Raw genomic sequence first — 19,063 nt, 5'->3', positions numbered from 1 at the left:
TTTGTTTCCCCAGTGGCTTGGAGTGGGTGGGGTTTAAGTTGTGGTCTACTTGTGGTTTACTTATGGTCTGGTTGAAGGTATATGATGGAATGTCCCGAAAGTTACTTTGTTACGATCCAGCTCTGGTATGAAATGTTGCAATAACTCCATACTAATACCAGGTCTCTCTCACTCTCCCTCCCACCCCCGTTCCCCGACCCCCCACCACCTCACTCCAGCACTCCCTTTTTCGGCAACCAGAATGCATGACGTCATTTGGGAACAGCTTTCACTTGCAGTGGGGTAACGGTGTGCCTGCGTGTGCGCGATGAGAAGCCGTCTGTGCGCACCAATCCTATTAACAGATGTATCTCGTGCAGTCAGTTATTGTCTGAGATCTCGAACTGTGATTTCTCCTGTCACGATTTTCGGTGTTCGGTGTTCCTCTCACAATCCCGGACAAGGTGCTGACACCGCGCATTGCAGAACGTCCTCGCTGGAATACGCACTCAGGAGTGGAACTAAAGAAGAAAAAGGCCTTTTGTCTGTCAATTTTTATTGTCGGGTAAAGACGGCGGAGGAATAGAGCAGGATTTTACCAGCGGGGTGTTGGAGCTGCAGCAGCCGTGTTTCAGATCTCTTTGAGCGGGCTAACAGCTGTAACCATGCCGGTGTTCCACACGAAGACCATCGAGGGCATCCTTGAGCCGGTGGCCCAGCAGATCTCCCACCTGGTCATCATGCACGAGGACGGGGAGGTGGACGGGAAGGCCATCCCGGATCTGACCGTTCCGGTGGCCGCGGTACAGGCAGCGGTCAGTAACCTTGTCAGGGTAAGTGCCTCTCTCTCTCTCTCTCTCTCTCTCTCTCTCTCTCTCTCTCTCTCTCTCTCCCCCTCACCACTCAGTTTGGTGTAGTGGTTTTGTATTGTACTGGATGGTAATGAACCGAGAGGAGTTGTGTGGCAAATGAAACGGGAGAGTTGTTATTGTTTATTGTAGTGGTAAACACTTTTTTACAGTGACAATCTAGACAGGCACTGCTGTCACTGTGGACTGGTCAAATGGGGTTAGGCAGTATCAACTCATGTTGAATAAACCTACATCTGTAGCAGAAAGAAGGCAGTGTAAAACAGTGTAAGTATTGTTCATAAAAAATCCATGTCATACAGTAATGTACATTGGAAGAATCTTATCTCTGGAAAACTGAGCTAACAGCAGAATAGCATACCCTTTCAGCACATGTGAATGGCAGTGTACACTGTGGTGTGTGTGTGTGTGTGTTGTGTGTGTGTGTGTGTGTGTGTGTGTGTGTGTGTGTGTGTGTGTGTGTGGTGTGTGTGTGTGTGTGTGTGTGTGTGTGTGTGTGTGTGTGTGTGTGTGTGTGTGTGTGTGTGTGTGTGTGTGTGTGTCGTGCGCGCGCGCGTGCATGTGTGTGTGTGTGTCCCCTCTTCGAGTGAGTCCGTTAGACTTGAGGATTCTGCTGGTTTCCCTCACAGGAACCAGCATTGAGAATGCTCCCTCTTTCCCTCTTGCCCCCTTTCTCTGTCTCTGTCTCTCGTTCGCTCTCTCTCTCCCTTTTTCCTTCCCCCTCACCCTCGCTCTCTCTCCTCTGTAATAAACAGAGTCACGTCGAGTTGTTTTCAGTGAGACAGCAACAGTGGTGTAGTGTTGCCTGGAGAAGTGCATATACTCTAATTTTGCAAAATGATTCCCCAAACGGCCCTCCAAAGGAAAAATGCTCTGTGAAAAAAGTTATATGAGAAACCGTGTCATACAGAATTACTAAAAATAAAAAATTCCACATTGGTAATTCACAGGTAATTCACAACCCAAGTTGTACTGTGCAAGTAGGCTAATTGTAGGTATATTATTGAAACAGATAAATGAGGCTGTGAACTGAGTCAGAAATACATCGGGTTTCAGATTTGTAAATTTTTTCACAATTTATTTTGCTCTCAAAGTCACACTTTTTAATAGAAAACAATAAATTGGATGTTGTAAGTCCATAACATGCTTAAACCACATCAGGACACCAATTTTGAGGTCTTGTGTTTTTGTGTAGTTACCCTTTAATTCAAGTGTGCAGGCACCTAGCTCTGTTGTTTGTATGGTGGTGTTTCTGTAGCACATGAGAGGGAGTTTGCAAAACAAATGGCCACTGGATTGATGCAAATAATCATATCATTCTGCCTGGTAGGAATAGGCTACTCTGTGGCTAGTTTTACATGTCATTTAGAAGGTTTTGGGAAAGCCTCTCCATATACCAGAAGATGGTTAGGCCTATCATTAGCATCACTATATTTGACCTGTTCATTAATTGTTTGAAATCTGGACTTTTTACTTCATATTATGAGGCATGTCTTACCTTGCTTCAATGTAGCCTATAGCCAAAATCCCACCATGGAAATGTAAAGGCAATTATTTTATAAGCACTTCCTCATATGCGTTCTCCTGTTCTATTGGTTTTCTTACAACTTTGGTTCATTGTGTAGCACCCAAAAGCATTATCCTAGTCATATTAGCAACCCATGATAGTTATTGCATATTTAGATCTACCCTCTTTCTAAATTTCAAGCAGATATTTCCATCTCTACCATTAATTCCGCTTGCATGTGCCGTGCGCATTTTAGAACAGTGTTTTCCCTAATTTGGAAACATTTGTGCATACACCTACCGCTATGTGCACATTTCTGCACCTAAAATGTGAAGAAATAATAGTTTATAAAAATAAATAAAGCGAGTGGCACACTCTCCCAGTAATTAATGTATTTTTATAGCTTACAATTTATTCGCCGTTAGTCAGCACCTCTACACAAAATAATTTTCTCTGCGTGTGCGCCAGCTCATGCTTTTTTAAAAGAAGTAATAGTTTACAACATTTTAAGCTAAACATTCTGATCTGTTCCATCAGCCTTTTTAATTGGTATGGCGTTTACCTCCACTACACTACTTTGATAGACACCATGGGGATTAAGTAGTGAATATATGCAATACCCACTGAAAAATAAATGGGCTTATGGCATATACCTGCGTGTACCCTCCACTACACCACTGGACAGCAACACAGAGACTGGCAGAGAGCAGGCTGGGATAGTGTAACGAAGACGCTGAGGGTGGAGAAGCAGGTGCAGGTGGTACGTTTAATAAAACAACAAACATGGAACAAAACAACATAGCAGTGGCGTCTTCACATAAACAATACTGACATGGGGAAAGAACCTAAGGGAGTGCCACATATAGGGTAGGTAATAAGTGAGGTAATGGAGTCCAGGTGTTCCTCATGATGAAGCGCAGGTGCGCGTAATGATTGGTGGCAGGTTTGTGTAATGATGGATGCCAGGACCGCTGGTTAGTTTACCGGCAACGTCGAACGCCGGAGGGAGGAGCTGTAGAAGAAAATCTATCCACAACCACCAAAATGGTGGTGAAATCGTCAGAGGAGGTGAGATCAGTAACAAAGTCATGGATAGATGAGACCAGGGAAGCTGAGGCACGGGAAGTGGAAGGAGTTTCCCTGCTGGAGCGTTAAGGGGGGATTTGGTTTGGGCACATACGGAACAGGAGTTGGCATAGTGAGAGATGGCTCCACACCAACCTACGAGGACCACCCTTGAGGAGAGAGTTGAGAGAAGCGGGGACGGAGCTGAAGTTCCTGATGAAACAGCGGTAGAAGTCGGCAAACCCCAAAACTGTTGTAATCCCTTTATGGTGGTTCCAAGAAAAGTCTCAGTTGGAGACACTGACACCAGAGACCTTTCCTCCTCAGCAGGGTGTCCCCAGGGTTGAGGTTTATGACTATCTAGGGTTGAGAGTGAATCATTTATAAATGTGGTTTGTTATGGTTACAGTAATATCAGAACATATTCTAGTGCCTCATTGAGTGTAGCTCCCAGAGGCTGTGTAACCTGTTGTCACTGTCACAGTCAATGTTGACAGTGGAGATCCAGGTCAGATAGATACTGCTCTTTGCTTAATTGACAGTTATTAGGCTAAAGTGGAGTGATCAATACACTCAACTGATCCTAGGTCAGATCCAGACTATTCTATGCTTCATGGACTGTTTTTACAGTGGAATAATAGTACACCGTTTTTAGGTCAGCTTCTACTCTTTATGCACTGTTACTACTGTGGAGTGAGGGCTCAATACATTACACAGATCCAAGGTCAGCTAGATACTGCAATGAACCTAATTGGACTGTTATTACTGTGTGGAATTAGTGATACATTACACTAAGGGTGTGACATTGTAATACCTAACGCAACAATGCTAACAAATCCCTAACCAAATTTAAATCATAGTGCAGTTATCACAAAACTACCACTAACAGGTTCCGATCATCATCATAAAGGCTAAATATAAATGAAACAAATACCTAACGCAACAATGCTGTAAGTAGGAGGAGATATGCATCTTTCAAATTATTTGCCACGAATATAAAGCTCTCTGCACGTCATCGCCACTAACAGTTGAAAACATTCCAGCGAGTGAGACAGGGAGGCGTCAGCAGCAAAGTCCTGTATGGCATCACTGCAACGAGCCATCACATTGATGAGAAGTGGGACATGAAGTCCCATGTATTGACAACTGAGAACATGGAGGAGAGGCACACAACAGAACCTAAAACGGCCTCCCGAGTGGCGGAGTGGTCTACTAGAGATCCTGGTTCAAGTCCAGGCTCTGTCGCAGCTGGCCACGACCGGGAAGACACATGGGGTGGCGAACAATTGGCCTAGCGTCGCAGGGATGTTCTTGTCCCATCGCGCACTAGTGACTCCTGTGGTGGGCCAGGCACAATGCACGCTGACATGGTCGCCAGGTGTACGGTGTTTCCTCCGACACATTGGTGCAGCTGGCTTCCGGGTTAAGCGGGCAATGTGTCAAGAAGCAGTGCGGCTTGGCTGGATTGTGTTTCGGGGGACACACGGTTCTCGACCTTCGCCTCTCCCGACCCCGTACTGGAGTTGCAGCGATGGACTGTAACGATCAATTGGATACCACGAAATTAGGGAGAAAAAGGGAATATAAAAAATAAAATAACCTAAAATGGCATTAATAACATAATTTCTGAGTGGGTGGGGAGGTAGTGGGTGGGGAGCGGTGTCTGGTAGGTAGTCATGAGTGCAGTAGATTGAACTGCATTGCCCCCTCGTGGTCATACGCAGGACCATATCTGCATTGGGAATTCACATAATTGTATGATTAAAAAAAAAACGTTGAAACAAAAATAATGGCAGTTTAAATATTTCATCTTTTTTTGACATTTGTCACATCCCTACATTACACTGACACTCGTCATAATCTACCTGTCTGGAGTCGATAGAATGAAGAGTGGGACTTCCACAACTCCCTGTCCTCCATTGCAGATACAATCTCCTCCTCCTCCAGTCCCGTGTCACATTTGTGCTGGTCCACATATGTAATCTCTGGCCTGTCTCTGCGAGTTGGAACCATGCAGTGGTTGCTAGAGGATCAGATCACTTGCTGGAGTGTCCTTCTGCCTGTAAACATGTCTGGTAAACCATAATATTTTCTGTGCCGTTATGCAATGTTACTGTGAAATGATCAATACATTGATTACACTGATCCTAGGTTAGCTAGAGAGTGTTCTGTCCTAACTGGACTGTTACTACTGCGGAAAGCAGGGATTTCTGTCAGCAACTACAGAACTAAAGTTGATTTTATACAGCTTCAGATTGGCGACATTTGGTCGCCTGTGATCCCACGGCCAACAATTGACTAAACAGTAATATTTTATTTAGTCTATATCTATTGTTTACCTCAGGGATGGGTAACTTTGATGGGGGTGGAGGCACTCGTCATAAGGGGCCGCAGTGGTACCCACATCCATACCCACACATGCAGTCTGAGCCAGCCCTAGCGTTTTGGGTGCCCTAAGCAAAACAATTTAGTGGCCTCCCTTTTGACAGCAGAAAGAAATCATCTATGTTTTAGTTAATTTCCTGCAATTCTACACATTTTGCCATGGGGCAGAATGAAGATTTAGCAATTTCCGAACAAATTTCATGCAATTATACTCATTTTGCTATGGGGTGGAGAGAAACATTTGCGGTTTTGAAGATAATTTCCTGCAATTCTACACATTCTGCCATAGGGCGGAGAGAAATGTTTGCAGTTTTTAATGATATCTGAGTGAGAGTGACTAACAAAATCAATGGGAGCTTCCCGGTCGGTAATTTGACCATGATTACTACAAGTTTGGATAGCTGCCTAGACTAATTTAACAATCTAAAAATGCTTAGCTGACATGAGATAATTGAGTGAATGTCAGAGACTGACATAAGAAAAAAACTGCTGATGCACAACCAAATTCTGAAATTGCACGTTGTGTGTTCAACTATTCTAACTCTTAACAGTAAGTTGAGACACCGACTGATTTGGGGGGGGAGTTGACCCGCAGTTGTCCATCCCTGGTTTACACGATCTTGGCAACAGATGGTTCATTACCCTAACGAGAAACGTGTATTTTGCGACATGTGGAAGGGGTTTGATAGGTTTAGATTTTTTTTGAGGGACACACACAGTACACACACATATACACCACTGACTAAGTTAAATTATATTGAGTTTCCTTTCCGATCTGAGGGTTGCTCAGTGTTTATTGATCCTGTGGTAAACGCCTCCTCCCGCAGTACGGAGCAAGCTAATGCTAAATCCAGAAACCACTCAACATTAATTATATATTAAAATGGCTAATCGACACTAAAGGCACTCAGTGTGTTTGTGTAAGTGTGTTCCTGTGGTCCTGGGGTCCAGCAAAATTAAGACAATTTATACAATTTTAAAACGTTACAATACATTCATAGATTTCACAACACACTGTGCCGTCAGGTCCCTTCTCCACCACTACCACATATCTACATTACTAAATCCATGTGTATGTATAGTGTGTATGTTATCGTGTGTATGTTATCGTGTGTGTGTGTGTTGTGTGTGTGGTTTGTGTGTGTGTGTGTGTGTGTGTGTGTGTGTGTGTGTGTGTGTGTGTGTGTGTGTGTGTGTTGTGTGTGTGTGTGTGTGTGTGTGTGTGTGTGTGTGTGTGTGTGTGTGTGTGTGTGTGTGTGTGTGTGTGTGTGTGTGTGTGTGTGTGTGTGTGTGTGTGTGTGTTGTGTGTGTGTGTGTGTGTGTGTGTGTGTGTGCGTGTGTCTGTGCCAATGTTTGTGTTGCTTCAGTTTCTTGATGTGGAATAGAGTTCCATGAAGTCATGGCTCTATGTAGTACTGTGTGCCTCCCATAGTCTGTTCTGGACTTGGGGACTGTGAAGAGACGTCTTGTGGGGTATGCTTGCGTGTCCGAGCTGTGTGCCAGTAGTTTAGACAGACAGCTCGGTGCATTCAACATGTCAATCAATACCTTTCATAAATAAAAGTAGTGATGAAGTCAATCTCTCCTCCATTTTCAGCCAGAAGAGATTGACATGCATATTATTAATATTAGCTCTCTGTGTACATCCAAGGGCCATCCGTGCTGCCCTGTTCTGAGCCAATTGCAATTTTCCTAAGTCCTATTTTGTGGCACCTGACCACACGACTGAACAGTAGTCAAGGTGTGACAAAACTAGGGCCTATAGGACCTACCTTGTTTATAGTGTTGTTAAGAAGGCAGAGCATCACTTTATTATAGACAGACTTCTCCCCATCTTAGCTACTACTCAACATGTCAATCAATGTACCAATTGACTGACATGTTTGACCATGACAGTTTACAATCTAGGGTTACTCCAAGCAGTTTAGTCATCTCAACTTGCTCAATTTCCACATTATTTATTACAAGATTTAGTTGAGGTTTAGGCTTTAGTGAGTGTTTTGTTCCAAATACAATGATTTTAGTTTTATAAATATTTAGGTATATCTTATTCCTTGCCACCTGCTCTGAAATGAACTGCAGCTCTTTATTGAGTGTTGCAGTCATTTCAGTCGCTGTAGTAGCTGATGTGTATAGTGTTGAGTCATCCACATACATAGAAATTCTGGCTTTACTCAAAGTCAATGGCATGTCGTTAGTAAAAATTGAAAAAAGCAAGGGGCCTAAACAGCTACCCTGGGGATTTCCTGATTCTAACTGAAATATGTTAGACAAGTAAGTCTTCATCCACATTATAGCAGGGAGTGTAAAGCCATAACACATATGTTTTTCCAGCAGCAGACTATGATCAATAATGTCAAAAGCTGCACTGAAGTCGAACAAGACAGCCCCCACAATCATTTTATCATCAATTTCTCTCAGCCAATCATCAGTCATTTGTGTAAGTGCTGTGCTTGTTGAGTGTCTTTCCCTATAAGCATGCTGAATTTCTGTTATGAGTTTGTTTACTGTGAAATAGCATTGTATCTGGTCAAACAATTTTTTCCCCAGAAGTTTACTAAGGGTTGGTAACAGGCTGATTGGTCGGCTATTTGAGCCAGTAAAGGGTGCTTTACTATTCTTGGGTAGCGGAATGACTTTAGCTTCCCTCCAGGCCTGAGGGCACACGCTCTCTAGTAGGCTTAAATGTAAGATGTTTTTTACTGTAAAATAGCATATGTATGTGCAGTGTGTGTGGGGAGATACAGTCTTTTCAAAAACGATAATTTTTAAAAGTTGTCATTTCCATTATTACGTTAGAAAAGAAAAATTACCATTATGGATGTTACACCCTCTGTATGGATGTTATAGTTTAAAATGGACATTCAAATCTTAAAGATTTTTTGATTAAATTCTATCATAACACATTTGTTGTCATCTGGAATGTTTCTAAAATGTCAGCAGAAGTCATAGTACCTTAGGACGATATAATTACAGGTAGCCTGAATACCGCATAGGCTAAGGCCATACACCACACCCTAATAGGGTAATGTTTTCTCTTTATAGTGCCACACAAGGACAGGCCAACAATATTTTGGGTATGAGATTGTTCTGGAAATTCTCACATAGAAACATTATTGGGAGGAAGGATGTTTGACATGCTTTTTACATGTCACTTTTACAATATTTTAGGCCCTTTTTAGACCTATATTTGCCTCCTGTGATCCGTAAACCATACATGATACAGACATCATCTTGGTGTTATACTCCTTACAGTGTGCTCTCAAATATTGAGTATTTCGCGATACAACAATATAAATAATAATATTAATATCCCAAAGGCAGCCTTTTTGATGTTGATTTACATTTTTTTACATAGTGTTCGGAACAATATATTCTTCAAACACGTCAAATTTCCAAAGTGGGCTCTCTGGTACTTTTGAAGATATAACCCATTTCATACATAGACATTGACAATATAGGTCATTAACCATTCAGCAAATCACCAACAGAGGGAGTTTGAATTCATTTTCCCATTCACTTTTTTGGTGGTGCTCATTAGTAGAAAGCCCACTCTGAAAAGTTGCTGTACAGAGTATATTGTAGAGTAGAGTATATTAGAGTATATTGCTTCAAACAATGTCTAAGAATAAGCAAACTCAAAAAGGGTACTTTTGAAATGTACTTATCGAAATAACGTTTTTAATTAAAATATGTCAGTCATTGTTTTAATATGTTGGTAGCCGGTTTATAAAAGCTATAAGCCGTAGTTGGTTAAAATATGTTTAATAATCTACATTTATCAGTCTGACTCCAATTTAATATAAAGGTTTATAGACATACTATTTTAGCAAGAGACCCTTTTCGTGACTAACAGGTCAAGCCATGCAGCAAGCTTGGGCATCACCAGACTTGACACAACATTTTTTTTAACGTGTTTAAAATGAACCTTTATGCAATTAACAAGAGGCTAGACACAAAGAGCATTAATTAATTAATTAATTGTGTCAGTTTTAAGCAGAGGTGTCAAGTTGGTACCCCAAGAATACAATGTGTGTGTAATTAACTTTAATAAATAAGAATTTGCCAATTCTAATTTATGAAAGTAGTCAATCAAAGAGGTACTCTATGAACGAGGAATGCATTCACTCAAATCAACTAATAGATGTATTAGTCAAGAATAAACGAACTCTCAAACAATAACAGTGTACATGGAAGACATTATACAGCATAAAACAGAGTCAATTACTATCAACTAATAAGACTTCAGAGATTAATCTCTAAGAGAGAAGGTCTATGTGTGTCTGTACACACAAGGGGCTTGCAAATAAGGTCTCAATTAACTAAAGGAGACACAATCCTTTTAACTATGAAAAACGGAACTCCTGGCGAAAACATAAGGAAGAAACATCACATACGGATTGTAATCTAATTACATTCCTACAATGTTACGACAGGACACAGGAATGCTCCTGTCTGATAAGCGGTTAGCCCAACAGACAAATTCAACCCGGTCTCTCTGAAAAGATATCAACCAGACAACATACAATGCAAGTCATGTCAAAATATTCAGCTCTTTATGAGCTATTAAACAAATCCAAAAATGACAATAAAATTCATCAAAATACATTGACAATGTCAGGTCCAGTTTTAATACATTTCAGCCTTGAGGGCACAAGGAGGCATATGGAGTCTCCTGTACTTCGTGGGAAAGTCCCGCCATGTGGAGAAAGTGCAAACACAGGTGTGCCTTGCTCTTTTAAGTGTTAAAACACAATAAATTATCTAGATAATTCCATGAGTTGTGATTGACCACACGCTGGTCTCCCACGCCAGCAAGTCGCCAACGTAGTCTTCATCACATTCCAGGATGGCCATCCTCTCTCCCCTACAAAGGCGCCTTCACGTTGTGCCTAAGAACAGCCCTTGGCCATATACCACACACCCTCATGCCTTATTGCTTAAGTATAGCCCAGGAGGTGCTTACATGGCAGCCATCAAGCTATGTGATGTAATTCTCAAGGGTTCATGATGTTTAGTGGTTGAAACATCGATTGCCAACCTTTGTCTTTATATCTGTACACTGAGTATACCAAACATTAGGAACACCTTCCTAATATTGAGTTGCACTGTATACTCAGTGTAGTTCTAGTGATGTATATGCTGCACTACATTACTCATGTATCCCTGCTGTTGATGTTTTTGATACTGACACACCAATCTACTGTAAACTGTCAACCCCTCTTCCTGTTCTTATATGTGTATGCGTGTGTGTGTGTGTGCGTGCATTCTTGCATGTGTGCGTGCATGCGTGTGTGTGGTGCATGCATGTGTGCGTGTGTGGTGTGTATGTAGGTGGGAAAGGAGACTGTTCAGACCACAGAGGACCAGGTGATGAAGAGAGACATGCCTCCCGCCTTCATAAAGTGAGTCACGCCTCTTACATTGACCTCTGATCTACTCCTGACCCCCTAACCTCTAACACTAACTATTGGGACGGATTTCTAGGGGTTTGCAGTGTGTACTGTTCAGCCAAACAGCAGTATTCATTGATCAGTAAAGTACCAGAGAGAAACACAAAAACCAACAGGACAAGGGGACTGGAGGGCTGAGGTTTACACCCCATGTCAAATCAAACTTGATTCATTCTTACAAAGCCTAATTATACATATTTTATACCATACCTTTTAGCCTTGGTAGCCTTCAGTTTCAGAGGCCTTCGTCTTTATAGTTTATAAATGGTTTAGTAATGATGCCCTTCTCTTGTGTCAGTGAGTGATGTTGCTCTCTTCTCCACCCATCTGGTCTTTTTGTCTCTGCGTCTGTTTCTCTCTCTCTCATCGGTGGAGGAAATAGTAATTATAATTCGTTTTAGGTTTGCTTAGCAGGATGTGAACTCTGTCTGTCTGTTGGTGATGTAATTTAATAACAACAGGCCTGACTGGACTGTCTGTTTTGCCTGAGAATGCTCTGCCCAGAGGTGTATACTGTAGCTGTGCTCTGTCTTCTACTGTGAGTCTGTCTATCAGTATGTTAGTTCTGCTGTGTGGTTCTGTCTGTCTGTCCAGAACTCTGCTGTGGGGTTCTACTGACTGTCTGATCTGATCTGCTATGCTCAGTGTCCAGAGGAGAGTGAGCGTAGATTAGACTCTGACTCTGTTACTCAGCAGTCCTGCTGCTACCTCTCTCTCTTTTTCACTCTCTGTCTCTTCTCGCTCCTGGTGACTGCTGTAGGAGTAAAGTTAGATCTCTTCACATGAGAATTCCACAGCGCAGTCCCATGCAGACACACACACACACACACAAACTGGCACTGCATCATAAATATAATTCTCAGTGCTCAGCAGGGGTTATGAGGGAATGTGAACCCTGCTATATTTAGTTCTCTTTGCAGAAAATTGATACTCTGGCCAATGAGGGCTCAACCCATTGATACTGTAACCAATGAGGTAACAGGAAGGCCCTGTTCCAATAGTCTTAAAATTCTCCCTCCTTACCTTTCTTCAACCCGTACTTTATTTAATCTTTCCGTCTTTCATTGCTTCCTTCCATCCTTCGTTCTCTGGGCTGTCAATAATAATTAATGTTATATATCCAGTACTGTAGGTAAATTGTTCTAAGTTGTATCTATGTTCTAACAGTGGAAGATGTCTGTTTTAAGAGGGTTCTATGGTCTGTGTTCTAACAGGGTGGAGAACACCTGTTCTAAGCTTGATCTATGTTCTAACAGGGTAGAGAACACATGTTGTAAGCTGGTTCTATGGTCTATATTCTAACAGGATGGAAAATGTGTGTGTTCTAAGCTGGTTCTATGGTCTGTGTTCTAACAGGGTGGAGAATGCGTGTTCTAAGCTTGTGCAGGCAGCTCAGATGTTGAAGGCGGATCCCTACTCGGTTCCTGCCAGAGACTTCCTCATTGACGGTTCTAGAGGAATCCTGTCTGGAACCTCAGACCTGCTGCTCACTTTCGACGAAGCTGAGGTGGGAGTGGGGGGGGGGTGTGTGTGTGTGTGTGTGTGTGTGTGTGTGTGTGTGTGTGTGTGTGTGTGTGTGTGTGCGTGTGTGTGTGTGTCGGCAGCAGTGTAATAGGCATCACACTGTTTTATCACCAGCTGCCCTGGTACTGAACGACCACAACTCCCCTCGATCACAAGACTTACATCACAAGACACACACACACATGCAGGGTTCAAAAGGACAGATGTAGGTACTTAAAAGTGGTACTTCTGTTGTGAAACTGTATTTACAATCACAAGCAACAACATCCATTAAGTGAAACTGTGTCCTGATTCTCAACCCTTCTCCTAGTGTGCACTTGCAAGCATTGGCTGCAGGGAGTTTCTCCACTTAAATCAATGAAGAAATCCATGGAGAATCGGTCAAAGTGAATATGTCCTATTATACTGAGCAAAAATATAAACGCAACATGTAAAGTGTTGGTCCCATGTTTCATGAGCTGAAGTAAAAGATCCCCGAAATGTTCCATACGTACAAAAAGCTTATTTCTCTCAAATTTTGTCCACATATCTGTTTACATCCCTGTTAGTGAGCACTTCTCCTTTGCCAAGATAATCCATCCACCTGACAGGTGTGGCATATCAAGAAGCTGATTAACTTCTCTGGGGCAGGTGGGACGCAAACGTCCCACCGGCCAATAGCCAGGGACAATACAGCGCGCCATATTCAAATAACATGATATAAAAATCCAACTTTCATTAAATCACACATGTAAGATACCAAATTAAAGCTACACTCGTTGTGAATCCAGCCAACATGTCAGATTTCAAAAAAGCTTTTCTGCGAAAGCATAAGATGTTATTATCTGATGATAGCAAAAAAGTAAACAAAGAGAGAAGCATATTTCATCACTGCAAGCACGACACAAAACGCAGAAATAAAATATAAATCATGCCTTACCTTTGACGAAAATCTTTTGTTGGCACTCCAATATGTCCCATAAACATCACAAATGGTCCTTTTGTTCGATTAATTCCGTCGATATATATCCAAAATGTCAATTTATTTGGACCGTTTCATCCAGAAAAACACAGCTTCCAACTTTCGCCAAGTCATACAAAATATATCAAAAGTTACATGTAAACTTTACCAAAACATTTCAAACTACTTTGGTAATACAACCTTAGGTATTTTTGAACGTTGATAATCGATCAAGACGGGATGATTTGTGTTCAATACAAAAAGAAAACAAACTGACGCATCTTTTTTTGTAACGTGACTCTCTCAAAATATTTACTTCATGTGACCCTCATTTACGATAGCCCTACTTCTTCACTACACAAAGGAATAACCTCAACCGATTTCCAAGGACTGGTGACATCCAGTGAAAGCGGTAGGAACTGCAAGCAAGTCCATTAGAAATCTGGTGTCTCTAAAAAAACTAATTGAAAAGACAGTGACATCAAAAAAATACAAATTCTGAATGGTTTGTCCTCAGGGTTTTGCCTGCTACATAAGTTCTGTTATTCTCACAGACATGATTCAAACAGTTTTAGAAACTTCAGAGTGTTTCCTATCCAAATCTACTAATAATATGCATATCTTATATTCTGGGGATGAGTAGCAAGCAGTTGAATTTTGGCATGCTATTTTTCCCGAAAGTGAAAATGCTGCCCCCTGCCCTCAAGAAGTTAAACAGCATGATAATTACACAGATGCACCTTGTGCTGGGGGACAATAAAATACCCCTCTAAAATTGTCATACAACACATATGTCTCAAGTTTTGATGGAGTGTGCAATTAGCATGCTGACTGCAGAAATGTCCACTAGAGCTGTTGACAGGGAATGTAATGTTAATTTCTCTACCATATATCAGGTATGAAGGTAAGACCCAGATGCAGACAACGTCGAATTAACAATGATTTAATTATCCAACAGGGGCAGGCAATAGACAGGTCAAGGCAGGCAAGGGTCAGAAAACCAGAGGTGGGGCAACGGTACCGGACGGCAGGCAGGGTCAGGGTAGGCAGAGGTCAATAGTCCAGAGGTGGGGCAAAGTTACAGGTCAGCAGGCAGGCTCAGGGTCAGGGGTAGGCAGAGTGGTCAGGCAGGCGGGGTCAGAGTCAGGACTGGCAAGGGTCAAAACCAGGAGGGCGAGAAAAAGAGAGACTGGAAAAAGCAGGCGCTGAGACACCAAAGCACTGGTTGACTTGACAAACAAGACGAACTGGCAACAGACAAACAGAGAACACAGGTATAAATACATAGAGGATAATGGGGAAGATGGGCGACACCTGGAGGGTGGTGGAGACAATCACGAAGACAGGTGAAACAGACCCATCCAACGTTGTTTTAGGGAATTTGGAAGTACGTCCAACTGGCCTCACAACCGCAGGCCACGTGTAACCACACCAGCCCAGGACCTCCACATCCAGCTTCTTCACGTGTGGGATTGTCTGAGACAAGCCACCCGGACAGTTGATGAAACTGTGTGTTTGCACAACCAAAGAATTTCTGCACAAACTGTCAGAGATCGTCTCAGGCAAGCTCATCTGTGTACTTATTGTTCTCACCAGGGTCCTGATCTGACTGCAGTTCGGCATCATAACTGACTTCGGTAGGCAAATGCTCACCTTTGATGGCCACTGACATGCTGGAGAAGTGTGCTCTTCACGGATGAATCCTGTTTTCAACTGTACGGGGCATGCTTTTTCTGATGTCAACGTTGTGAACAGAGTGGCATAAGCTACGGACAATAAACACAATTGCATTTATCAATGGCCATGTGAATGCACAGAGATACCGCGAAGCAATCGCGAGGCTCATTGTCGTACCATTAATCCGCCGCCATCACATGATAATGTTATGCATGCATGATAATGAATGGCCCCATGTCGCAAGGGTCTGTACACAATTCCTGGAAGCTAAAAATGTCCCAGGTCTTCCATGGTCTGCATACTCACCAGACATGTCACCATCCATTGAGCAGGTTTGGTATGCTCTGAACTGACGAGTACGACAGCGTGTTCCAGTTTACGCCAATGTACAGCAACTTTGCACAGCCATTGAAGAGGAATTGGACAACATTCCACAGGCCACAATCAGCATTTGGGTTAACTCTATGCAAAGGAGATTTGTCGCGCTGCATGAGACAAATGGTGATCACACCAGATACTGACTGGTTTTCTGATCCACTGCCCTATCTTTTTTTAAGAGGTATCTGTGACCAACAGATGCATATCTATATTCCCAGTCATGTAAAATCCATAGATTAGGGCCTAATGAATTTATTTAAATTGACTGATTTCCTTATGTGAACTGTAACTCATTAAAATCTTTGAAATTGCTGCAAGTTGCGTTTATATTTTTGTTGGTCAGTCCTGTTGGGTGTGCTGTGGTGTCACACAGCTAGATGGGTTAAAGGTTAGAGCCAGGGGGTTAGAGATAAGGTCAGGGTTATGGTAGCCTCTGCCGATACCCCAACAACTGGACGCTTTTGGACGTTAACAAGGCGACACTCCATCTTATCTCCTCCAATGTAGAAGAGAACCTCCCCCAACAGTTTTTTTTCATCGCGTCAAGACCAGTATGTAGGGGATCTAGTTTCAGGCGTTTATTTTACGCCTGCCATAACCATTAAGGTTATGGTTAAGAGTTGCTGTAGCTTAACTAGATGCTATCTGTTGTGTACATGAAAGCTCATCCAAGTGTGTGTATTTGTGTGTGTGTGTGTGTGTGCACGTGTGTTTTACATTTTTCTTTAGGTGCGTAAGATCATTCGTGTGTGTAAGGGGATCCTGGAGTATTTGACTGTAGCTGAGGTGGTAGAGACCATGGAGGACCTGATCACCTACACCAAGAACCTAGGACCAGGTAACCTCACCTGTAGGCTCTGACCCTTAACCTCTGAACTAACCTCTAACCCTGATCACCTATACAAAGAAACTGGGACCAGGTGACCTCACCTTAAGCCTCTGTCCCATAACCTCTGACCTCTAACCCAGCTGTTTCCAAACGTTTCCGTTCTGGGAACCACCAAATCACCATCAAAAGTTCATGAGGACCACCATTCGTGGAGTCTTTTTATTTATTTTATTTAGCCTTTATTTAACTAGGCAAGTCAGTTAAGAACAAATCCGGGGTAGGTCAAATTTAGAGTATTTTTTCTCAGTGAAGGTAATAGATTAGAGCCCTATTATTATTAACAATTTGAGTTGTGAAAAGTAACGTAAAAGTAACGTTAAATTGCTTAAAATAACTTTAATACTGTTATTAATTTTGGAAGAAAAAGAATATTGACAAAATAAAATAAAATCTCTAAAAAATGCGGACCACCAAACCACAGGTTGAAACTCTAACCTTACCTCTAACCCTGATCACCTACACTAAGAACACCAGGTAACCTTTGACCATGAAGATAATTGGTTCAGGATATTTTTCACTCCGTGTTGTGATTGGCTACAGGTATGACTAAGATGTCTAAGATGATTGAGGAGCGACAGCAGGAGTTGACCCATCAGGAACACAGACAGATGCTATTCAACTCCCTGAACACTGTCAAACAACTACTGCCTGTACTCATATCAGGTCGGTCGGTCTGTCAGACTGTCTGTCTCTCTCTTTCTCCCCCTCTCTCTCTGTTGGTGTTTGTGTGTGTGTGTGTGTGTGAATTTGCTCACCTCCATGAACACTGTCAAACAACTATTGCCTCTTCTCATATGAGCTCTGTCTCTCTGTGTTTATTTGTGTGTGTCTGTCTGTCTTCTCTGCACACTCCTCACACACACAGCCGCCCAGCAGATACCAGATGTGTCATAGCAGCACTGATAATTGCAGTGGTAATTAGAACTTGGCTCTGGCAGAATGACTCCCAGCCCACCATTTCTCTATACACACTCACTCAGGCTCTCATTCTCTCAAAGATACACACTCACGCACACACACCCACTAGTCCATGTACTCTGCAGTAATTCCCATCTCTCTCTCACCAGCCATAAAGATCTTTGTAGCGACTAAGAGCACACATAGTGCTGGGGTTGATGAGGCAGAGAGAAACAGATGCTTTACGTTTGAGAAGATGAGTGCTGAGATTAGTGAGATCATCCGAGTCCTACAGCTTACCACCTGGGATGAAGACACATGGGCCAACAAGGTACACACACACACACACAGGTAAACACACACACTTCACCCCCTGACTCCCCTTCCAGACACACACTAGTCTCTGATAGTCCCTCCCTTCCCATGTTCCTCTACACTAGACGCAGCATTTCCTAAACCAGGGGTGTTCCTATCCAGGTCTGGTGGTCTGCTGGTTTTTTCTCCCTGGTAATTATTTGATTGACCAGAGAGTCCACTCGCCTGGTTTTCCAAATCTGAATTAGTCCCTGAATAGAGGGTAGGGTGAACATCAGCAGTACTATTGACCTTCGGAACTGGATTGGAATAACCCTGTCTTAATGCATACTTCACTTTCTCTCTTTAGTTTCCACTCTTTTCTTCTGTTGGGCTTCTGTTATAACTATTTTCTTTTTCTTTTCTTTTTACTCCCTTCATTCTTTTCCTCCCTGTAGAAGGTAAGCCTGTCTCTTTCCCCTCTGCCATGCTGCAGTGTGTGTGTGAGAGAGAGTGAGAGCGTGAGTGTGTATGCGTGTGTATACATGTGTTTGTGTGTGTACGTCTGTAAATGCTGTGTGAGGAGAGTGGGAGCGTAAGTGCATGTGTGTGTGTGTGCATGTGCGTGTGTGTGTGCGTGTGTATTACTGCTCTCTTTGTGTCTCTCTAGGACATTGAGTGTATGAAACGTTCTCTGGCGGTGATAGAGGCTAAGATGGCCCTGGCGAAAGGCTGGCTCAAAGACTCCCATGGACAACCAGGTACACACACACATATCCTATCCATAATCCTATCCGCCATGGTCTAGTGATACAGTCTACCCAAATACCTGCCTGCCCCATCATCCTTATAGTGACATCCTCACAATACTAGCACTGCACTCCTTATGATTAATTCATTGTGTGTGTGTGTGTGTGTGTGTGTGTGTGTGTGTGTGTGTGTGTGTGTGTGTGTGTGTGTGTGTGTGTGTGTGTGTGTGTGTTTGTCCTGTGTGTGTGTGTGTGTGTGTGTGTGTGTGTGTGTGTGTGTAGGCGAGCCCGGGGATGTAGCGGTGCGTGTGATATTGGATGAGGCAGGGAAGGTAGGAGAACTGTGTGCTGGAAAGGAACGCAGAGACGCACTGGGAACAGCAAAGACTCTGGGACAGATGACCGACCAGGTCACAGAGCTACGTGTCAGGTACTGTGTGTGCGTGTGCTTGTTCGT

The 19,063-nt window shown here is 42.8% G+C and overlaps 1 protein-coding gene across 2 annotated transcripts in view; it reads left to right on the top strand.

Moving 5' to 3' along the window:
• Positions 1-230: 230 nt before the first annotated feature.
• The window catches only part of LOC111951638 (vinculin), a 57,420-nt gene continuing 38,587 nt past the window's right edge, over positions 231-19,063 (top strand). For both annotated transcript variants that reach the window (XM_023969871.3, XM_023969858.3), the window contains exons 1-8: positions 231-812; positions 11,140-11,210; positions 12,615-12,765; positions 16,507-16,615; positions 17,207-17,329; positions 17,734-17,894; positions 18,528-18,618; positions 18,889-19,036. In XM_023969871.3, coding sequence (XP_023825639.1) covers positions 645-812; positions 11,140-11,210; positions 12,615-12,765; positions 16,507-16,615; positions 17,207-17,329; positions 17,734-17,894; positions 18,528-18,618; positions 18,889-19,036 — 1,022 coding nt within the window. In that variant the 5' untranslated portion in view covers positions 231-644. The remainder of the gene's footprint in view (positions 813-11,139; positions 11,211-12,614; positions 12,766-16,506; positions 16,616-17,206; positions 17,330-17,733; positions 17,895-18,527; positions 18,619-18,888; positions 19,037-19,063) is intronic.

This window comes from Salvelinus sp. IW2-2015, linkage group LG3, assembly GCF_002910315.2.
Source record: "Salvelinus sp. IW2-2015 linkage group LG3, ASM291031v2, whole genome shotgun sequence".
Lineage (NCBI taxonomy): Eukaryota > Metazoa > Chordata > Actinopteri > Salmoniformes > Salmonidae > Salvelinus > Salvelinus sp. IW2-2015.
Note: the sequence above shows the minus strand (reverse complement) of the source record. Positions and strands in the feature narration are given on the sequence as shown.